This window comes from Ciconia boyciana, chromosome 1 (assembly GCF_034638445.1).
Source record: "Ciconia boyciana chromosome 1, ASM3463844v1, whole genome shotgun sequence".
Taxonomy (NCBI): domain Eukaryota; kingdom Metazoa; phylum Chordata; class Aves; order Ciconiiformes; family Ciconiidae; genus Ciconia; species Ciconia boyciana.
In genome coordinates, this window is record NC_132934.1 from 120,786,562 (window position 1) to 120,811,350 (window position 24,789).

The 24,789-nt window shown below is 39.1% G+C and overlaps 1 protein-coding gene across 1 annotated transcript in view; it reads right to left on the reverse strand.

The window, feature by feature from the left end:
- DSCAM (DS cell adhesion molecule) overlaps window positions 1-24,789 on the reverse strand; it is a 408,129-nt gene that overhangs the window by 182,093 nt on the left and 201,247 nt on the right. Inside the window, exons 4-5 of the mRNA XM_072852157.1 lie at window positions 7,067-7,213; window positions 1,299-1,577 (exon numbers count right to left, since the gene is read on the reverse strand). Coding sequence (XP_072708258.1) covers window positions 1,299-1,577; window positions 7,067-7,213 — 426 coding nt within the window. The remainder of the gene's footprint in view (window positions 1-1,298; window positions 1,578-7,066; window positions 7,214-24,789) is intronic.

Below are 24,789 nucleotides of genomic sequence, written 5' to 3' on the forward strand. Positions count from 1 at the left end.
ACATGGATACACATACTTATACATAAAAATTTCCTCAGCTAACTCATTCACTTTACAGAACATTTTATAACACACATATGGAATAAATCTTTAGTGGCCCATTGGGAACAGAGGCCTGGAAAAAAACACACAGGTCAGCGGCCTCAGTCGTTCTGGATCACAAACATGTATGTAACAGTCCTTTCCTCTACAGTGGTCCAGAGCAACAGTTAATCTGTGCTCATATGCATGTTACAAGTTACTGAACATCTCCATGTTTCCTATCCAAAAGGCCACAAAGGCTCAAAACTGCCAATGACCCATTAAACAAAACAGACACACTGAAGTGCACCACCAACATCTCAGAGCCATGGTGATGCAAGAAAGTGAACCACATCCTCCCTTGCAGAGCAGGGTAAAACTCCTTCGCCCAGCTGTTGCTTCCTGCCAACCTGATCCAGAAGATATCTACTGGCTGTTTGACCCCTGAGTCCGTAAGTAAAATGTATCACCAGGCACTGGGGATACTCTTGGTATCACTAGTGATACCATTACATCATGTCTCTGGAAGTTTTGACTTTGTATCATACAACGCAGACTGAATTCAGCTAATTTTTATGAATACATTTAGAAGCAAAGGTCCTCCGTTATAATTCACGAATTACTGATATTTGATCTCCATTTTATTTTGCCCAAATACATTATGTGTAATTATTTGTGAAGACATTTTTATGGCCTGAACTGTTCACAAACTTCTCCCTTTTCAGTTTGCCAGTCATGCTGTATAGGTGGAAATGTTAGTTCACAAAGCATTATTTCTATTCCAGGAAATAATTTTTTTTTAACAATAGAAGAATAACACTTTTCCAGTGCAGTGCTTCTGAGTAATAATTATCTTTGTAGAATTTGTGAAACATTCAGTATATTCACACATGAATACTCAGCTGAGGGGAGGTATGAGTATTCAATATTACCGAACAGCATGAGTCATGGCAATGAGAGTTTGGCAGCTTTATTCATGAGAACATTTGCAATTTCTTTTTAAGCATCCAATTCAAGCTTCTAAATTACATATCCTCCATGTGATAAATTATATAGCTACGTTATAAATTGCATCTATTTGCACTTCTGATCGCTCAATTGTCCAGCAAACTCATCTCCACAGAGCCTACTTTCTGTTGTTCCACAACTTTGAGAAGTTTAGGCATTGCTAAGGTAAAGTAACAAAACAGAAGGTACAGCAAGATACAGCAACATCTTCCTCATGCAAACACCCAGGCAAGAAGCGGCCCGAGAGCTTAACTCAGTCCAGGACTTACGTTTTACATACAGTCGCCCTATCATCTCAGCAGTCCCATAGTTGTTCCACACCTCGCAGACGTAGTTGCCTGAGTCCGAGGGACGCGTGTTCTCAATCAGCAGGCCTGTAACTGTCTGCCGAAACCTGCTGTCAGGCTCCCAGGGAACGTTGTCCTTCAGCCAACGATACTTTGGTGCGGGGTGCCCTGATGCTTTGCAAGGCAGCTCCACTCGCTGTCCTGCCATGGCTTTACGGTGGTCAAACCCATCTAGAATAGATGGAGCTGAATTCGCTGGATCTGAAAGAACAAACAGCAGTTTTCAATGGGAGCATTAAAATTCTTTCATTCACTAAGCAATATGCCAATATTTTTTCCCCTGCATTTTTTGACTCACTAGCCCAGTGCTTTATGTACTACAGTTTGCTACTGTGACCCAGCCATCAGTCTCTAATATCTCAGTAGTGGTGGCTGGGATCCAGCAGCATGTATTACTGAAGCATCTCATGACTACTTGGAAATCCTCTCACTGGATTTTTTCCAGGTGGCAACCGTTTCTCTGGTCATTCTTGATGTCCCCTACCAGAGGAATGGAGAGCCAGAAATGTGTTGCCTTAACAATTATTACTGTTATCCCTGCACTATTCGACTAGAATGAAGCCAACACATTCTCCATGCTTCTCGGTGGTCTGAAGGCTTTGAATTAAAGGAGCAATTTATTCCCTTGTCAGGAGAGAAATGGTCAAAGACACAGGAATTTCTATCTGCAGTCTAACTGACAGATGAGCCTTTTCTTTTTCTCTGGAAAAAGAACTTAACGTGACAAGACCAACATACAGCTTAATACTCCAACTTTCTGTGCTCAACTTACTGAGAAAAGCAGCTCTCAGGCCAACACACTTGTGTAGTACCTGGCATATATTTATGTATCTCACAGAAGTCTGGCAAAGTGCCTTCACCAGAGGTGCATGTACCCCACCAGAAATAGTACTCTGTTTGTGATTTTGGCTTTTTAAGCTTGAAAACTTTTGGAGGAAGAGGCTGACATGATTTACAGTTTTGTGTAGCATGCAGCATGATGGAAGCCCATCCTGGAGCTATTGCAACGTAAATACTGAACAATAAATCAACAAATATTCATCTAAGTATTTTCTCATCACATGCACCCACTTTGCTAAGACTTCTGTCTCACAAAGAAACTCCACATACTGAGCAACTTCTTTTACTCCTATCTGACACACCGATCTCTTTTTGGGTATATCTACATCATAGTTGCCTGGGTGTAGGTGTGATTGCATCCATTTTGACATTTTCAAGTGGTCTTTGATTTAGGTAGCTCAGGTACTGCTCAGAGGGCAGCTGCAGCAGGTTCCTCTTAGGAGCTAGAGAGATTAAAGGAGCAGTTAATGCTGAAATCAAGCTACTCCAGCGATAGTGTAATCAGTACCTGAGCTAGTTAGTTTAAAACTAGCTTAGATATATCTTCATGAACTGCAGCCACACCTGGGAGGTTATACTTGAGAGCGAATAGCTGGAGGCACTATGCAAGTTATACTATCAATCCAGAAACTAAAATTGTGATGGTAAACAAATGGGCTAAGTAACTTTTATGTGAATATCTAGATAAAACCCTAAATGCCAAGTTCAATGAAAGATGACCACAGAGGTTTTTCTGCCCTCTAGGTGCCAGCAAAAAGTTGAGCCACTGAAGGCAAAACCACATTCAGTTTACAGCAACTCACTGTCTGTCTCATTAGAAACATGTCAGCCAGTAGTTAAACAAATGATTTTGCATGCATCAGTAGCCTCAAGGTCCATATTTGGCATCAAGATGGGTTATATTTTTGAGCTTGCCATGCTGTTTATGTCTGGCTTAGTGAAGGCACAATCTGCCAGGATGCTATTGGGAAGGCCAATGTCAATTTGACTAATTGATTGGCCAGCTCCTTTCTCGCCTCTTGGGTCATCAGGCATCTATGTTTTCATTGATTCTTTTGTGCAGCCTGAGGAATTAACTCGGTAAAAATGTAAGCATGCAAGAAACTACAGCTCTGGCTCTTAGGAAGGTTACATCTACACAGAATCAATTTCGTCAACTGAAAGTAATAATTAAATAATAAAAAAGTAGAACTGACATTTAAAGGTATTGTCTGTGCATTCCTACTCAAAACTGACAGTAGCTTCATAGCTTCTCTATACGCTTTTAAATTCAAAAGACTTTGTGAAGGATATATGTGGTCGCATTTGCAATCCTTTAAAGTAACTGTAAGGAAAAGTTGTGGCTCGTAAATATCACACTCCGACAGCCTCCTAGTTTGCTGCAGAGAACTGCATATGCTTCGATGCTGGGCCCAGTCAACGTGCGAAACCACCTCAGACAACAAGCTGATGGGGACAGCAAAGCAGCCGCTGCCCTCCTGCCCCCTTGCCTAGGCAGAAGCCTGGGAAGCCAGGTGGGCTGCCCCCAGAGCTGGGGGCTACGGCAGCAGATGCCATGGGATGCACAGCCCCCTTCTGCAGCTACCATTTCTCACCCTTCAAGAACACCACACCAGTCCCTGGTTCCCAGGTTCACTTCGCTTCACTTTTTCCTTTCTCAAACTGAGCCTTCGCAGGAGCAGCCCAGCCTGGAGTCCTATCCACGGAACAGCTAAACTGGGATTGGCCTGCGTACTTGAGAAGCCTTGGGCTGTTATTATAGAGGAGGTATGTAAAATATATTTAGGGATACACAAAATATGATTCCAGTGACCAACCTGGTGCTTTCTTGCACTCTGTACTTATATATTTAAATGGATGGTAAAAACATCTCTTTGGGATGCCCCTGGAACAGACTCCTATTTAGACCTCCTACATTGCATATATTCCAGTTAAGGGAGGGGGGGGGAGGGAGAAAAGAAAAAAAGCACAAAAGAAATCCCAGGGTTCATTTGCAACCACCTGCAATGAGGCAAATAGCAAAGTAACATAACTCAATTCCAATGTGTGGTATGGACTCTGAATGATTATTTTACTATGCTTTAACAGCCAGCTGCAAATGACTTCCAGCAAGGACAACGGTGGAAAAACTGAGGCAAAATACTGTTCTAAAATATTCTACTTTGGATCTTCTTTGAAGGACAGAGCAAGAAACTCATTGTGCATTCAAAAATCACAAGGATCTTTTGGAATGTGAGGGTTAAAAAGTGGTAAAGATTTTGGGAGCTGGGATTCATGGCTGGACAAAATTATTTTTGGAAGAGCACACTATAATGGGCATTAGAGGAATATTCTGTAGCATGTTAATGGCCTTGGTTTTAATTTTATTTAGAAAGGCCACATGATTTCAAGGAGATGTTCTTACTCCAAAAGAAATTTGGAATTTTGCTTCGGTCATAGACATACTAATTATTCACATGTGTATTTGCTATTATATGCATGTTACCTTTCTCACTCTTTGAAAGAGTAACGGAGCTTAACGTGTACTAAAAATGTGACCAAGAGACTATGATCAATATCCATCACAAACTATTTCATTCCCAAATAAGCAAAGAATATTTATGGATGTAAAAGGCAGGCAAAAATGTAGGTCTCATGCAAGCAGACCTTTCACAACTACGTTCATGGATTCTCTGATCTCAGTTCTTAAAGGGCTCACTATTTTAAAATATAAATTCCAGTAAAGAACAAAGAAAACCTGTTAGCAAAATATTAAGAGAAACTGCCCATAACTGCTGCACTTGTTCAGTAGACTAACAGGACTAACAGGACTGGAAATCAGAGCCCACTCTAGCTCTAATAGAGAATAATTAACCCCATTGATTTAAAAAAGCCAGCTATTGCACACAAATAAAATTTCCTATTTTGATTTGGTCTGTGGAGAAGAACAGAAAAGGGAACTCCAGACAGAGCACATCTTTTAGGGTGCTTGTCCAGAATTACAAACAAGACAGAGCTTTCATTTTTCCCCTTTGTTCAGCGAAATAACTAGAAATTTTCCTGTGGTAACCAAGATACAAGCCTGATTTTATTTATGTTACCACTGGCTCAGCCTTAGCATGATTTCATACGGAAGCAGACCATATTATGGAGCCAGCTAGAAGGATAGGACCCTGCCTATCCTTAGAAGACCAAAGCAGGCAGATTCTTGTGCAGGAAAACTACTTCTTCATCTGGCTGGGAAAAGCAGAGGCAAGAGTTTTACCCACAGGGGACATACATCAAAGGAAGAAACTCCTGGATCTGACTGGTAAGTGATTCTAACCTGAACATTCATACTATTTTTTTTATCTTTAGTATATTTAAGTCCTGACTTGTATGTTCAGAGGGCTCCAGAATCCTCCAGCAATGACCATTTCGGAGGAGGGCAGGAAGTATGTTACTAACGCAAAACCTTGTGCCCACCTCTGTCTCCCTTAGGGCTCTCAGAGGGTGGAGGACTGAGACCTAATCACTAGATTTTTTTTCTGACAGAAAGACCAAAAGACAAAGACAAGGTCAAAAGGAGAATTGCCCCACAGACTGTTAAATTGTGAAGGTCACCATACCCTGACTGATCTTTAGGGTTAGGATCTTTAGGGAAACTTAGTAACAGTGAAAAGGAGAAAAAGCTCTGTGGGGCTTTCAGTGGGATGGTGGGCATGTCTTCTGTAAAGCAAGGATACAGGGAGAAAGAAGAGAGTCTGGGATATAGTCTTAGCTAACTCTATGGATGTGGGAACACAATTGCAGCTTTGCTCACATGCAAACACAGGGTGCAGTTCCAGGCACCCAGCAAATGAGGGAGAGGAAGGGGAGATGGAGAAGAGCTAATCCTATACAGAGATGATTGAAAGCAAGTTCAAACCCAGGCCTGGGGTCTACTCTTCCGTCTCACCTCACCCACAGCTGGCACCTCCTCTCACTGAAAGACAATGGAGAGAAAGTGGGATTGGAGCAGCACCGTACTGACAGCTCTAAGGGTTTGGGGGGTGGTGTGTGTGGAACCCAACAGTCCATCACACACACAACAATCAGGAGATGATTTACAATTACAAGGAAAAGTTAAAATACCCCATCTACCTTCTCATTTTCCTACCTGCTGCACAAGGCCATTTGCCCTAGGACTTTTAGCTCTGCCCACGGACAGCCACCACCTAACACTCCTGTCTGCCTGCAGCACCCTGGGTGGCCTGGGACAGGTCACGTACTCCTTCTGGATGGAGATCCCTCCTGGAAGCAGGGGAACACTGTTTTCCCCAGGGAAGGAGTGTGATGAATGAAAAGGAAGGCTGAAATGCACCTCAGCTGGCCTGAGACTCCTGCAGTGGAAATATCTACAGCTGAACTAAATGTCTTGAGCTCCTGCTACAGTTAACAGAGAGAAATAGGCACCGTGGGGCAATTCATCTCACCCCAAAGTGGGTGGCTGAAGTAGGTCAGATACACTACCCCTAAAAGTGTTTCTCTCCTTTGGTTACAAAGGGAAGTTAAGGTGACTAGACACGTTCACTGCACATGTCTACTTTTACTGGATGAATCCCATCCACAGTCCCTTTATAAAGTACTTTAAACCTCTAAATCACCATACTAAATGCCAGTGCATCCTACAGGCTCTGTGGAAATATCTAATAGGAGGTGAAAAACAGAAAAAAGGATTTTAAAATGGGACATTTTATTTTGCAGCAGCAGCTCACAGCTGACCACTTCTACCTTCCATTTGATAGACGACTTGGTTGGTAGTGCATACGGGCACAAGAACCTGCCTTACCAGTTTAGCACACTAGAGAGAGGCATATACAATACTTAATTTAACATATGTAAAGGAGCACCTGATACAAAAAGTCTTGCACTGTTGCTTTGTCGTGTTTCTCCAGTGTATCTGTGCCTTGTGATACAGCGGTAGTTGTACAGTCCATCTTCATTCTGTACGTCTAAAATATACAAGGCTCCCGTGGATGTGATGAGAAATCTAGGTCCTGAAAGACACAAGAATTTGCAGTGTTTAAAATATCTGCAGGTTGTTACCGTGTTCTGCTTGTTCACACTGGGGGATGGAAGACGCAGGCTGGAGGGTCCTGAAGGTTTTTTTGCCAGAGTCTGGAAGCTGCCAATTATAAGTTTACTGAGTACTCACTGCAAATGCATATAAAGATATTAATTCTGTGTACTTCTTATAAAAAAGGTAGGGATCTGCAAGGAACATGTGAGGAATGAAGGAAAGAAATGTGCCATGGTCTATATCACAATCAACAAACAATATCCAAGAGACATCCAAAATAAAACACAGGGTAAAGAACCAATGCAGAATTTAATCCAGGTTAATTCAATATTGTAGAGTGATATGATAGCAATTCACCAGCAGAGCCGTACGTGTTCGAAAGATGGTCTGGGACGGCATGCATAATAAAACAATATTAGCCAAAATGGCATTTGTTGTCCAGGTACACCAGAAAATTGAGGAAAAAAAGATCATAAAAATGAAAACTAAAGGCATCAGTGAAAGCAAGAGAAACTCACAAAAGGAGGAAGTTTTTCCCCAAGAATATGGGACATATTTGCTAAAGGATTCCAGCCATAAGAGCCACGTACTGCACAGCCCTACTCCACAGCCTGCTTCAGGTGTGATGGGAAAGCCAGGACAGCAAAACCAGCCTTGCTGATGTTGCCTACACCGCTGACCCTAGTGGAGCTGTACACACTTGCGCTAGCTGCACGCTAGGCAGCACGACTGTCAGGAAAAGTCCCACACCACCCTGTCCATGTTTCCTGTGGGTTAATGCACTCCAGGCCTCAGTAAGATGGCTGAGCTCTGCAGCTCAGTACTTCCAGGGCCAAAGTACTGGCAGAAGGCGAGTTATTACATTATCTGATCTGCTGTGGACTTTTTTTTTTAATAATATTGCAGTCTGTGATTAGAGAAGCACAATGTAAGGAGGTAGACAGATTCTGTCTAAAAGAAGGGCTTAAATAAACAGCACAGGACGTGTTATTTAATATCCAAGTTTGTTTGGGTTTTTTTAATTCTACACAGAAAGGTTTATTTCAGGAAGAAAATTAGGTCCAGCAAAGTGACTGCCTGCTAAAACTGAACAAGACTGACATGTTCATGGTCAGCATTTCTCCCAGTGTTCATTCACATTGAAAATAATATAGTTGAAATTCTCTTCAAAAATGTATTTTTTTATTATTAACTCTAGACTATGTGGAAAATGTCATGGTACATACAAACACATGTGCAGTTTTGATCATTTGACACCTGCACAGATACCTCTGTTCTGTTGTAGAGGTATGTTCTAAAAGCAGGGACACCAAAAAAGCTAACTTCTACATGGTATGTGTTTACTCTAAAGCTTTTCCCATATTACAAAAAATGGAAGTAATGTGGTTAGAATGCATTGCAAACTTGGGCTTTGTCTGGCCACTCTTTCAATTTAAAGAGTACTGCAGTCTAAGCTATGCATGCTTTTCTAAAACTTTTAAACTGGGGAAAATGTTAATATCTTTTCTTTTTTATGTCTGCTATTTTTTCTCTAGTAGCTGGTAGCTCGTACAATATAAGTACATGTACCTATGTATTATAAAATATACCTGGCTCCCAAATTAGGGGAGAGAATACACAAAGATGAAACCCATTATGAACTACTACTCAGTAACACACAGTAAGAAATATTTCCTTTTCTTCAGAGCTCTGTTTGAGCAATGACTTTTTAATAATTAAGTATAGTTAGGGTGCTTGCTCACGAATGCATCAGTGGGAAAGCAATCCAACAGAGAAAAGACAGAAGGGAAACGGTATCATTACAGAGGACAGTCCCCTTTAAACCACAACCTAAAAAAAAATTAACAACCATTTAATGTCATAGGACAGGACTGACCCTTAGAGCAGAGAATATTGAATGAAGCAACACCAGCCCACTTCTTGCATCCTTGTATGCATACTGAATTATAAAATAACCACACTAGTGACTTGTCTTGGCTGACCCTGTTCTCCCGAAAGTCAAGGCACAAGCATGGAAGCAGTTAGGTGACAACTTTGGAAAAGCATAAACCACACTGCACATATCCTTCTGAAGTACCTTGTTTGTTCACTTAACATGTGCCATTACTAAGAAGTACATTAACAAAATAAATCCCCAGAATGGAAGCACAGAAGATGTTGAGCTACTTGCCTGCTACTGAAGGAAAAGAGCTGGGCAAGGGAAGGTGTGAAGGAGGAGCAAGGACTGGATGGCGATGGCAACAGCACCCTCCTCAGCCGAGAACAACACTATATTCCAGCCTAGGGAGGTTCCTTCTTATACAGAGGCCATATTGACTTCATATGCTTCTGAAAAATTAATTGCTTGCATACAGAAGGCTTGTGTTTCAACACAAATTACTTATAAACAAATGTACTGTTGAGTGTAGTAAGAAAAGCACCTGAATAGGTAATATTTCAGCTTCACAGCCAGGTGTCTGAAATATGGCATTGAAAAGGTTACATGAAAAAAGCAAAGCTGTCTTGCATCTTATATTTTAATATAAGCTGTAATGTTTGGAGGAAATGATATAGACAGTTAATAAGAATAAGTTAAACCAATAAAATATGTTTTACCTAGCTTCTCAATTACTCCCAAGTTATTTATTTGCTAGTCACAAAATAGCTTGGTTTGACCAAACATGCTAAGGAGGTTTTCTACAAATACCAGGCAGCTAACAGCTACCTACTAGCAACCAGAAAGCATAGTCTGCAAGTGTGCAGGCAACCACCTAGTGAACCCCCTTAACAATCACAGGACTGTTCTTCACCTGCTGTCAGTCATACAGCCCAACTCCAAACCACAGCAAGAGGAATCCTACCACCTCTTAGGGAGGCAGGCTTATAATGATTCACACAGAAGAAGTACTTCCTGTTGGTCAGAGAATACTACTCTATTTTTTTTTTATTTGGTTGATTCTCATACTGTTACTCCTAGATATAATGCAATGTCCTATGCTGAGTATTTCTTCCTTTTCCTTTCACAGTCCGCAATTACTCAGACGTAAACACTTGTCCCATTTCACCCTATCCCCTCATCACATAGGTACTCAACATCTGTACACTTCAACAAGGTTTAGCTTTACCTCTAACTCTAGGTTAGAAGGATATTTAGAATTTTGGTGTGAAAACCATGGGCTGTTTGACTTCTGTGTCACATGCAGATTCTGCGCTACTGAAATATTCATAAAGTAAATCTACCTTTGCCAAGACATATGTTATAAGGACTACAGGTAATTAAAACACAGGTGTCTCCCTTAGTCTGCAGGCAGCATAAAATGACAGCTTCAGGAGATGGGAATCACATTTAAGGACTTTACTTGGGGTTAATGACAGCTATGCAGCAAAGGCAATCTCTTCTTGCTTCTGTTTCCAGCTGTGTGAGCATTAACCAGCTCTCTATTTCACACAGCACAACCAGTTCAGATGTGTGCTTGCCCACAGCAATGCCCCTCGGCTGGCAGGGCTGCCAGGCTGCTGAACCAGCACTGCATATACCATGCAGACATGTCCTCTGCAGCCCAATCAAGACTTAGATCAGACTTTTCAAGCTGGGATGTAACTCCGTTACCAAACTACAAGGGGGTAGATGTTGGTGGAGACGCTTCTCAGCTGCTACACATCACAGGACCAGGAACACATAAAAAGGTGGTAAGGGGATGGTTGTGACCATTTTGGTCCCTCCAGTAAATCTGTGCATTTGTGTCAAGCAAGTGGAACCTAAACAGCTGAGAGGCAGAAATGTGCTCCTGGTACAATGGCTTCATGTAGCTTTCTTCTTCTGGGATCCAGTTTCACCTTTGCTAAATATACATAATTCCATTTCTACCAAGAGTCACACTGTGGAGACTATTAGTATGTACAAGTTTAAGATCATACAAATGTGTCCAAAGTTTAAAAATTAATTCCTTTCTCTATGCTTTTCTAAAGCTATCAGTATTTTCAGATCCTCTGCACAATTTTGAGATATGGTCCATACAGGCCATCATTAATAAATAAATTTGTCTCTCTTCTTAGGATAAGCATGAAGCAACTGACACAGAAATTAAGTTAGAAGATCAAATTCAGAGCTTCCCTTAAAACTGCTGAAAGCTCACTTCCTCAGTGTTTCTACCTTGTACACGTTATTGCTGCTAATACTCATGCTGCAATCGAAACTGAGGAAACGTGGAGTGGCTACTGCCAGGTTGAAGAATATGTATAGAATTGTGGGCTATTTCCAGATCTCATAGTACTGACTTAGATTTGCAAGTGAAGCCTTCCCTCCTCAGTCCTGGAAGTAAGTTTCCTTAGATGCAGTTATACATCTGGGTCAATGAGAGTGGGTACAGTTATTAAAAGCCTGCCACTTAATAAAAGAGGTTTGTGAAAGCTGTGCAGAGCCAAGAAATTGTTCAGTGTTATCTTGCTATATTTTCTAGAGAAGTTATGAACATACTTGAGCTATCTAGCACTGCTTAGATCATCTTCCTGTTGGAAATTACTCAGGCAATCGTATAATAAAACCTTCACTTAAAGCATTATCTAGAGATTTTTGCCTCACCCTCTTTAAAGATAACTAAAAGTAAATAGTTATTGCCACACATCAGATGTTATCCCACAGTACACATTTTTCACCAACACATTGTGTATAATTGCAGGGCTAAAGCTTTTCCTTTTCCTCTCTTCTTCTTAAGATATTTTGCATACTTATGTAATGCTTTAATAACCAACCCCTCCTTCTACTGTAAAAACGCGAGACAGAAAAGATGACAGAAAAATAAAAGGGGAAATGCATGTAATTTCTGTCATCTTCTAAACGGAGAGCATTTTCATTAAAAGCGACAGGCTGTCAGCTGTGACAAAGCCAAAGTGTTGAGTGTTCTGCCTTCTGTACTTCAAAAAGTGTTTAGAAATGCACCAGGATGGGGATCGACAAGCTTTTATTGCCCTGTTGATCTAGGGGAGTGCTTTCTTCTTGAGGCGCATTTAATTTAATCGCTCCTGCTTTGCTGTAACAAAGTCTAATTTTTTTGACTCACCTACTTAATATGCCAGATAAGGGGGTTTTTTAATGGAACATCCTTTCAGATAAACTGAAGCTTTTTGTTTGTTTGGCTGTTGGCAGGCTTCAAGGGAGGAAGGCAGAGAAGCCTCCTTTACAACAATTAAAAAGAACACTGTCAAAATATAGCTCATAATTCCCATTTATTATTCCTCCTCAGTAGTGTTTGTATTAATGCCTTGAAAACTTGATTATAATAATTTCAGCATCTGATTTTCAGAGATGTTGAAGGCTTACATCTTTTTTGGCTTTCAGTGTTTGGTGCCTTTGAAAACCTGGCCCAATATCTGTAGTACATATTTCATTCAAAAAGTTCAAAGGAACTTACCTTTTGCCTTGTGTGAGGTGGGCAAGCATAGTAACATATTACTATTTAAAATTCAAATGTTTTACAGAGAAGCTTACTGAGGCACATGGATCGATGCATACAAGTCAGTGGAAAAACAGGGAATGCAACCCGTAATTCTTTCTCCAACATCCAACCTGTCATTAATACATAACTTTGCCTCACTGCGAGACTGAAAAAAAATATATAGATCCAAGGACTAGAAAGACGATTACAGTCATTTATTCTCACCTTTCATGCTTCACTCATTAATTCCTGCATCAAGTCCATATCTGGAAGTTAAGCTATAGCTTTTTTAAAAAGACATTAGTCATGATTAAAGATTTCTTGTAAGTGGAGAGCATGTGATACCCCTGGGTAAATTATTCCAACAGCTAATTATTCTCACTTTTGAAAGTTAGTGTATTGTTTGTGGTCTGTCTGGCTTTGACCCCAGCTATTGGATCTTACTGTGCCTTCATTAGAGATTTCTTCTGCAGTCAGAATTCTTCTTCCCATTTAAGTACTTACAGAACATGAGGAAATTACCTCTTAAACCATCTTTCTCCTTAATTAGTTATACAGATTGAACTTCCTAAATCATTTACTGTGAATTATTCATACCTTGAAATATTCCTGTAGTTTTTGCCCAACACCTGAACAACTCTTTGAAGATCTTTTTCAAGTTTGGATCATGCCCATAAGTTCAGTAATAGTTCTGGTAATAGTGAATGCAAAATGTCACCATTCTCTTCTATACAAGTTTTCCTTCCACTTACACATCAAGGAATTACAGTAGGCCTCCTATGGATGCTAACTAGCTTCAGTTATTTATTGAAAATTGTGATCTCCTTTTCAGAGTCATGGACTTAGAGAATAGATTTCCCCCATTCTGTAGATACAACATATTGTCTGTCTGTCTTGACACTAGAATTGGCTGTTCTCATGGTTTTGGCTGGGATAGAGTTAATTTTCTTTCTAATAGCTGCTATAGTGCTGTGTGTTGGATTTAGTATGAGAATAATGTTGATAACACACTGATGTTTGAGTTGTTGCTAAGCAGTGCTTACACTGGTCAAGGACTTTTCAGCTTCCCATGCTCTGCCAGGTGCACAAGAAGCTGGGAGGGGGCACAGCCAGGACAGCTGACCCCAACTGGCCAAAGGGCTATTCCATACCATATGGCGTCATGCTCAGTATAGAAACTGGGGGAGTTGGCCGGGGGGAAGCGATCGCTGCTCGGGGACGGGCTGGGTGTCCGTCGGCGGGTGGTGAGCGGTTGCATCACTTGGTTTTTCTTGGGTTTTGTTCCTCTCTCTCTCGTTGTTTTCCTTTTCATTACTACTACTACTACTACTACTACTGCTACTACTACTATTTTTTTTTTTTTTTTTTTTTTTTTTTTTTTTTCAGTTATTAAACTGTTCTTATCTCAACCCATGAGTTTTCTTACTTTTGCTCTTCAGATTCCCTCCCCCATGCCACTGGGGGGGAGGGTGAGCAAGCGGCTGTGTAGTGCTTAGTTGCTGACTGGGGCTAAACCATGACAGCTGTATGAAAAACTGCATGTTCAAATCAGACCTCTTTGTCACACAATCTGATCTCCCTACGCAGGTCACCAAGCCATATCATCATTTGCCATTACACCAAAGTTTGAACAGTTTGCATACTTTATTGACATGTGTTTCCTTAAATTTCATTAATTAATTGAAAGTTTATGTTTTCATCTGAGATATTACCAAACCACTTGTTTTGAAGATACGTACTTCAAAGTAGTAAGGCCCTGAAGGGAACAAACAGGGAACAGGGGGAGGAAACTGAGTCATACCTAGGCTTGACCAACATGAACTAAGGGCCCCAAATTCCATGACATTTTAGAAACACACCCTTCATTTTACTATCTGCTGACTAGTGCCCTAAATAACCTAGTGACTTCATTAAAGTTGAGCTGCATTAGCAAATCGTGTGTTCACTTCTCTAAGTCTCTAAGTGAGAAGAGGTCACATTAACAATTATGAAATTGCTCTTATGTAAGGTTTTTAATGCTTTCCATTAGACTGTATAATATCAGAGATTAAAATAAAATTTTACAGGTCTGAGTAATAAGTTAAAATAATTCTGTTTAGGTTTCCTATGTGAAATTGTTCTCATGTATAATTCATAAGAAAATGTGAACACTTTCCTGTCGAATTAGTGCATAATATTCTTGTATGAAAATGAGAATATTTTAAAACTGTAACATTAATTATTCTTTTATCATGCCTTTTTCCCCCAGTATGCTGTTAGTCTTTAAATAGGGGTAATGTTATCCTCAAGATGGTTTGAAAAATCATATTTGATTTTCATTTTGTTGGAAACACATCTAACTGCATTATGTTATTGCAGTCTAAATTGGGTTGATAAAAATTAAGAGAACAGATGGCTGTTCTAATCATGTGCCAAATGATAATATAGAACAAATAAACTTTTATCAGCTATATTTGTCACCTCCGCTGGATAGAACTGCTTCTGCTAAGCAAGTTTCTAGCATGACCTGTGCATGCAAGGGGAGAAACCTCCCCACAGAGCCAGAGTAACCTATAACTCAGTTTTATAGCACTGCTACAACATTATTCTCAAAGCAACACAATCTGCTGCTCTGGGCATGGAAAATGTGCTAGAAGCAGCCATGCTTAAGCTGTGCCCTGAAGTCACAGTCCCGCAAATGCTCTTGATACACAAACCAAAGATTAGATGAGGAAAGAGAGGCATGTAGGGAAAGAGGGAGGTAAGGATTTCACTTTTCCAAGCGCCACTCACATAATGTACTCAGCCTACATGAGACACCTGGGGTGTGGCTCACAGTAGGTGGTGCAGGTGGTCAAAACATGACTATGCTCCTCTGAGGAGCACAGCCTCCTCCCTCAGGGGTGTAGCCAAGCTCACAGGCCCTGCTAGCAGACCTTACAGAGGATCAAACTGACTTTTTTTTAGCTCCTCCTATTCCTTCAGCTCTGGGGTCTATAAATTGCACCTTTGGAATGTGTTGCCCACTGCCCCTCTCCCTGTCTAGGACACAACCTTCAGCTGACTTCCAGGAGAAGAAGAGCAGGAGGGAAGCCACAGCATTGCCCTACAGCCCAAGGGCATTTAACTTCCTTAATAAATTACAATGAAATTAGCCCTCCCTTGTGTTACCACCCCCACTCTTCAGGCACACCTGTTGAAGAACCAAATACATATTTGCATTACATGGCCTGGTCTTTGTTGTGATGACTGGAGAGGCCATCATAAGCATGACTCAATTTCTGGGAGACAATTTCAGTGGCAAAGCTTCTCATGTGTCACCATACTACAATGCTACTCATGAGGAATTAAGGTCTTTGATCTTCCCATTTTTTCCTGACACAAGGAAAGAAATAAGCGTAAAAGCCATAGGAAGTTATCTGAGGCAAAGGAGGCTGCTGCCATATTTGAGCTATTGTTCTAGGCTCCTCAAAGCTCACAGAGATCTATGTCTATCATAAGACTGAGCTTTCAGGTCTGAAGTTTTCTTCAGTTCCTGAGCAGCCAGAGTTTTCCCTTTTCCTTCTGTTTTTTTGTTTGTTTTTTTGTTTGTTTTCCCAGAATTAAATTTGAGAATTTATAAAACAACCCAGCAGCCTCACAAGAGGTATTTTTCTATTTTCAGTAAAATAGAACAGGTTATTTCTCTGCAAAGAGTTAAGGATGTTTATAAACATCTCCAATCCTATGGCCTGACATGGTTCCAGTTGTAACATAGATGGATTCTTAACTTTGCAAAATTTATGTAGAACTGATAACTCAAGACTGAGACAGATTTTTTTCTTACACTATCACTCTTTAACCCCTCACATTCTCTACCTCAGTCAGGTCCCTCCTCAGGAAACATCTATGTTGGTGGCAGCTCAGTCTGAATCAGGGGATGCAAGTAAATCTGTTACTGATCGGTCATCCTGCCCCTTGGCCAGAGGCAGTCAGAGCTGCTCAAAGTGTGGGAGGTCGAATTCAACCATCATCACCATCTCTCTAAAATGCCAGGAGAAGAAAGGAGCAAGGTCATGAAATATTTTCCCCTTGATCCTTGAAAGTAGAAAAGCTTAAAGAGGAAAACAGTTAACATAGAATTAATATTATTTTGGCACCTATAACTCTAAGGAATATTAGGGACCAAACATGTCTTTCTGCATCTCTCCAAAGAAAATGGATTTAGTGAAATCTAGATACTGTGGTGTTTACTACTCCATTCCAAAATGGTTTACTGTCTCTTATAACTTGAGATTTTGCCATAGCTACAGGTTCCAGATTTCCCTTAATGGTTTGCATGCAATATTACTATGCTAAGACAACAAACCTGCCTATTTCTTGCATATAGAACCATAAGGTGAATAAAATTAAAATGAGAGAGCAAGGGAGAAAGAAACAAAGAGAAAGAAAAAAATAAGGGAAAAAAGAAAAAAGAAAGAAAAAATGAGAAAGAAAGAACACAAAAAAAGCAAAAAACAGAAAGACAGAAGTGGGGGGGGGGGGAATGAAGCTCCAGTTTTGGCTTTATAAATTGAGCTGAGAGAGATTATCTGCTGAGTCAATTACAGCATTGCCATAGGAACAAGAGTTATGGTACAGTGTTGGGTTCACATTCAGGATGAGGCCTGAACGCAATGCTCAAAAACCAAACAGGTCCTGAAAGCTGGTGGTATCTGTATTCATGCTTTTAGCTGCTTTAAATTCAACTGTAACATGAGTTCATTTGTGTTTCTGTAATCACAGAATAAGGAAAGACATATGAGTATTAGTGCTATTATATGTGCAGTGCTATTATTTTCTGAATGAGTTTGGATACTAGGATAATGGCCATTCTAAAAACCAGATTGTTAGACAAATTACACAAATCAGAACACATTTTATTGCTCCCTCCGTGTTTCTGAGACTGCAAAAATGTATTTCATGCCAATTGTCCATACCAATTCTGCTTATATTATGTATGCAGTATTCAAGTTTTATAAAGGAGGAATAAATATGCTCTTTTTTTTTAAAAGCATAAATAGATGCAGGAGCTGTATTTTTTGTGTACACAGACTAGGTTATGTTAATTGTTACTACTTTATGATTGGATAGTATAAATGTGACTGATCACATAATGTTTATATTTAATTGTTCACCCTCTTAATCTTTTATTAATATATTAAGCATGAGCAGCTACAGTTCTCTATCTGCTGTTGTTAACTGTCAGTCCTCCAGGATATTAAATAAAACTGCCATAATCTTTAATACGGCAGTTTTAGATGATTTGGGTCCTTGCACACTTTGCTGTAGAAGCTGCTTTCCTTATTTCAGCTAGAAAGAAAGCAGATAATTTTAAATCACTAGCTAGTTTTAGGGGCTCTGATTAAAGAGGATTCGGCTTTGCCCATGATATATGGAGCTGTCTAGAGGATTAAAATTTCTTCTCTCAGGCTTTTGCTGGTGCATCCCAAGTAAATAAATAGCCTGCAGCTGACCAGTGGCTTAGCACAGATAAACTTATGCTTTACTCTTTACAACATCAAGGAACATAACCCATCTCTCCTTCTATCTGCATGTAAATTTAAACACAAGCTTGTTAAGTAAAGGGAAAACCTCCAACTCCTCTGGCCTGAACAGCAGTTGGTTTATGTCACCATCATCAAATGTGCACCTTAATAGTTTATAGCTTGGAAGTCATTGTATATGCAGAATACGTACTGTTATAGACAATATGATCAGAATAAATCACAGCCTTGCATACACAGAATTACAAGTGCCAGCAGCAGCAGAATTATTTTGACTAACTGCAAATAATCAATATTATGCTACATTAATTAGAGCAGCTGCAGCTCTGTGGCCCCACATGTTTAACCACACTTATTCTCCAGGTAACTGTGAAGGTAATGAAGCATCTCAACCTGAAGGAACCGTTTTATGAGAAATTTAGAACAGCACCCACTTCCCTTCACGAAAAAATCTATTCAAAGATTCACAAGATATCTGAGTATTCAGAATTTTTATTTAAGGTATATGCAGTAACTAACAGGCAAAGCCTCATATGGTACATTCTAGTGTAGTATTTTCACCTAATGACTTATTTTGAGAATGTAAAATTAAGGAAACCTAAACAGGTTAATTTGGTTTCAGGGTAATGACTTGGGAAAGAGTTATTCTCTTGCTCAATTTGAAAATGTAAACCTGTGTTGTTTGAATAAATATATTCAAAATATTCACTGTGCAAGGAAGTAGCTCCACTAGGAATTAGAGCTAAACTAAATAATTTCCCCTGGAGGCTCTTGGCCAGTCCACTGGGGACAGAGTCTAGTGTTTAGTAAATAATTTTTAAAAGGAAGAAAAAAGCAATTAATGATGTACATTTCTATCTTTTTGAGCAAGACAATAGTGTTAAGTCTACGGAGTCACTTTTCAACAGCTCTTTAAAAATAAAAATATTTTTAAAATTTCCCCTACTGCATACTACTTTTCCTCTAGAAACTTGCCCTCTCATACACACTGATTTCCACTCTGAACATACCCAGCTATGGAATGTGATGGGAACCTACTTCTGTCACTGGTTTACCCTTCCACACAACACAGGTGAGGCACAGAGCTCTATTTCATAAATCTTGTGGTTTTAACTTCTTTCAGCTCTGACTTCCACTCATACACTTACCATTTTTTAAAATTAGTCTCTTGACAAGCTAGTCCCAGCTTTTAGGACTCGACATACATTTTCCTCAGTACAAAAATATACAGAACGTGGCTTCCTATACAGCATAGCATCAGAACTATTGATGAACCAGTGTTTTAAACAGAAGAGAGAGAGCATCAGGATGACAGTAGTAAGAGCAAAAGTATGTAAAGACTGTTCCATACTGAATAATGAAACAAGAGAACTCCTACGGACCCTGATCCAATGAAATTACCCCATAAAGGAATATTAGAAAAATAGCAACTAAGTATTGTACAAGATAAGTCACATGTATAATCAACTTTGCTGGAAGAAAAAAAAACACATACTGATTTTAAATTGAAATAACTGCAAGCAATTCCTGAGAATCTGATTGCAGACTGTATTGCATCAGCATATGAGGATTTAGGATAGTATGCATGCAGACCTCACTTTTTGTGGGTTACAAAGTTTTATAATTCTTACAACATTTCAAAAATCAGAAACACTTTGAATGTGAGTTATATTATAATGTTGTAAGTAGATAAGGTTATCACACTGTTTATTTTCCGTGCTTTGTCAAGTTAGGCTCTTTGCTGACATCTTTGGCAAAATGATTTTTTAACAATAAAAAGGGTTCTGTAAATATAACTTTTCAGCATGGATTAAATTCACAGGGTGATTTATGCTGAGCATCAACTCAATATTATGGAGTATTTCAATCCAACTTAATTTCAAAGATGTATGTGAGATAAAACTAGGAAGGATGTGTAGTTCCAGACCTTCTCATAAAGATTACTTTGATTCTGTACTATTGCTTTCCTGGCAGCACAAAGAAAAATATAATTATAAGCACAACAAGCATCATTCCTTTAGAATAAATGTAAGTATTTTAGGGTTTTTTTATTGCCTTCTCTGAACTGTTCAGAGAATCATGACTTTGAAGCCTGTCCAGATATCAGAAATGTTATGCAAATATGCCCAAATACATTTCTCAGCTAATTTTCATCATTTGCCTATTTTTATTTGATTGGGAAATTGAGGCACAGTAAAGCTAATTGATTTCCCTAACCTTATCTTGCATGTTTGTGGCAGATTTGGGAATCCTGTATCCCAGTCCTGGGCTTTGAGCATAAAATCATCCTTTCTTACTCCTCATTTTACATGCTGTGCCTGAAGACCTGCCAAATGCTATTCAACCCTTTGTGTAGGTACACAACAAGGACACAGCTTGAATATGCAAAACTCTGTGTATGAGCTAAATGTTACTACTATTCTACTATTTCAATTGTCAGAGTGCTCACAAGCATGCTGTACTTGTTTTGTTTGCACTGTTGCTTATTCTGTAGGAAGACCTCAGAATAAATTATTTTGAAAATGTAGCCTTTTGCCAGACTAATGTTTCAGGCAAGCCTATGCTAAACATTTGTCTGCTTCTCCTGAGCTTTTCCTGTGCTTAAAGATACAATTAGTTCTACAAATGATGAAAAGCATCTATTTTGTTAACCCTTACAGCTCTGTTTTAGGGTTGCATGGCACCATTCATTAAGCAACGAGAACCACTATAATGTGTTTTCTTATAACTTTTAAATGGTGAATGTTAAGAAAATAGAGGTGTTTTAGAACAAACTACTGCAAACTCATATTCTAAATATTAGACTTTAGGCTGAAAGTCACACAAAGCATTTTTTCCACTTCTAAAACTTATTTTTGAAGAAGCATAGCATTAGATTAAAAACACCCCAACAAAATAAAAATGTCAAAGCAGATGGAGACCAGCATTGCCTGGACCCTAAGCAGTCTTCCTGAGCAGTCGTTCTCTCTTTCTTTATCTCCACAGGCCACTAAAGAACATGTTGAGTCACAGAGTGACCTTGCTTGAGTCACAGAGTGACCAGCATCATATGACATTAGCACAGATGGCCTTGACCATGCTAATAACATTTATACATGAAGATCTATATAATTGACATTTCTTGGACTCCCAGAAAATGCAAGCAGCATAAAGTTCCCTAAACAGGATTGACCTGACAGAAATGCTTACATGTGTACAGCACGTTCAGTCCATCAAGAAGTGCAGAATCTGAAGCGTGTGCTTTGCACCAATGATCAGTGTAGTGCAGCTGTGGTAGCATACGTAGTGTAAGTCAGACACATCCATGACCTCTTGCACAACTGTAGATGTAGAACAACAACGGCCAACTGCACGCATGGAATTTGTCTTTAAAGGATTAGCACGTGGGGATAAAATACACTTTTAAGTAAAGGAGCATTATGAAATCTGTGAACCGTACATGTGTGTCTCATTTAAGCCATCAGGACATTTAAGCAATCAGAACATTTGAAGTCATGTACCAGTGGTCCATTGTTCTTATTTGTGCATGACAGTCACCTGAAAAGAGATGTGACTCTGTACACAGTGCTTTAAATGCATAAGTTCTAAAAGTACTCTTTTTTGGACAAATTCATCTAATGTAAGGATATTCACCCAATTTGCTTCAATGTACTTCTTTTTCCTGAGAAAACACAGTGCAGTTTTGGGGACTTGACATTTTACGTGAGCATTCAAAAAATGCTAGTGTCACTTAGATAAGAACATTTTAAAAGAATTATCCCTATTTTTCAAAACCAGGCAGCAAAAAAGTAATGAAGAAAAAGTTCTGAACTAAAACTGTATTTCTTCTCTTTTCTTGATATTCAACTTTAATGTGAGTATACTCTTTTACACACCCAATGGCTTAGGGATGTGAACAGCCATAAATGAATCTTATAAAAAGATAATTAATGTAGCAAAATCTGACAGCTGTATGACATTTATTCTAAGCAAATTCTGCATTGGTTCAATCTCTTGAGCAACTGTTATTTGGGTCAACATTATTGCTTTCATAGTTCACAGTCTTTATCTCCCAGGAGAAAGCCAATTCTTCTTCACTCCAATTCTCTTAGGCAGGGCCCCAAGAGTTTGTATCGCTGACCCTAGGATTTGCATTCTACACCATGTCCACAGTCGAGACACAGTATCTCCCTCCCTAGAGCATTTTCATTAAAAAGGTGGAACATATATGCAATCCCTGTAAACTGAGCCTTGTTGACTTTATGTTCTTTCTGGGACATTGTACAAAGCAAAGCACATTGCAGAGCAAGGAACACAGAAGATAGGAGAAAAATTAAATAAATAATATCCAAAAGATCCAAAAGCTAATATACCGTGTTCCATTTCCTTTTCTTTCTGACAGTAGCATTGGCCCCAGAGCCTAGTAAGAAGCAGTTCAATAATAACGATCTAAGGCTGGTCTTCAATAGAGACTCAACAGCTGACAGCTCTTCTGTTCAAATTGACAAGAGCACAAAGAAAGGCTTGAATAATTAATTGTAAATGCTTGGATGTGATCTGATTGTGTGACCAACCTGTTACATTGACTTGCTTTAACCTAATCTTTCAAAATGAGATATCAAAGCTGAAACTCTTCTACACTTTTTTCCTATTACCTGGCTAGCTCTTGTTCTTGCAGAGTATACTAATGAGATGATAGGTGCCAAAGGAGAGACCTGCTTTCACTTGGGTGGTTAGGACTCTGTACTGCAAGCCTGCCTGGTCTCTATAAAAAGTACTTTTAAATTCTACTATACAGATGCAGCCATCAAAAAAAACAGGGATGGGGAAAGGAAGTGACATTACCAAAGGTAACAGCTATTCACTAATTAATTTCTTCCTACCTTAAAAAAAAAGTTAAATGAAAAGCTACCCTTTCTCACTTAATTACTGAGATACTTTCTAGCTAACTTTTCCTGGAATTTCCCATTTAAATAGAAGCTGCAAATACCTGAACATTCAGAGGCAAGCTATGCAATTAACTCAACTCCATTTCAAACATAATCTGCAATTATTTTTTTCTAGGGACCTACTATGTTAAAATGCATGACTTCAACATAGTTTTGTCTTTTAGCTCAGATGCTCCTTTTTCTGCATCAGCAACCCTCAAGTATCGGTGGCACAATAAACCTTTGTTTAACCACTATTCACTGTACTTGGGTGACAGAAATAGCAGGCACCTAATAATTTCTGGTTGCTAAAGTTCATATAGATCTTTTAATATGAGAAGGAAAGTTTGCTATTTTAAGCTGCCCAAGGCCTGACAATGTGTAGTTAAATGCTGATTCTGTGTTTTGAAGGAGTATTTGCTATAGTCAACTGGTAAACACTTGCTACACTTTACGCTGGGAAACTGAGATTTTTTTCAGTGATTAATAACAAATATTTTCTGTAAGACGCAGGCTTCTCTCTTGCCTTATTCAGACAAAATTCTCACAGAGTTTTATTGTGTATGGGAAGGCTGACTGATTGAGGAGCGCATATTTTAAAGCCTGTTTGATAGCTTGTCTTCTGAACAACAGACACCACTTAAATGAAAGACAATATGATTGTTCAGGACAATCCTGGTTGTCTCACTGTATTCTAGTCCCAGCTTAATGCTGCACCGTAGCACATAGTGTATAGAATTGAAATAGTCTCCAGTGCTTAATTATTAAAAAATCCTGTCTTTTTTAAAAATATTACTTACATTTAAGGCCAATAATAGCTTTTAAAAGACAATAAGTTTTGAAGAAGAAATTGAAATACACGGAAGTAGAACATACCTTTAATAAGATGATAAAATTTTAAATTACCTTAATTCTTCCTCACATTTAAAATAATATTCTGTGGAAAGGCATCACCTGTTTCTTACCAGACTGTACCCTGTGGTACATATTAGAGTTGCTGAAAAAAGTATTTTCCAAAACTTTTAGGAGCAACATTTGCTTAGACTATAACCTCGGTTAAATATTTATACATTAATCTTTAGTTTTATGTAAGAAAGTATCCCATATATGCATGTGTGCACATGCATGTCCTCATGCAGGTGATAAATAATAGAAGGTCCCTCTTTATGATAAATTATAGATGAGATGTATAATATATGAACTGAAGTTAACAACGGGTAAAATCATTCACACACAAGAAGCTAGGGGGTGGAATTCAATGAAGTCCCACCACCTGCTGGATAGAGGTGGCGAACAACAAAAATTTTAGTTCAGAAAAATAATCTGAAGATTTCATAACTGTGCAGCCTTCTCTGCTCTGTTTATGGAAACATTTTCTATCAAAGTAACTGGAAAAAAGAAATATGAAAAAAGTAAATATCACTTCACTGAAATAATGTTGAAAATTTGGCAGGATTCAGGGAAGAGCTGGAAGAATGATTCAAGAGCTGGAAGCCCAGTTACACAGTGGTAGCCTTAAGAGCCAAAGACCTTAGGTTATGAAAAAGAAGCTTATAAAGAGACATGACAACAGCCTGAAGGATGAGAGGGAAGACTTTTAAATTAGCAGGTCAAGACATAACAGCATATCCTATCAGAAGGTGAAAACTGAATTGATTGAGAATAGACAGAAGATGGAAAATTTAAGCAATAGGGTATTCACAAAAAATACCACAGTTCATGCAGAAA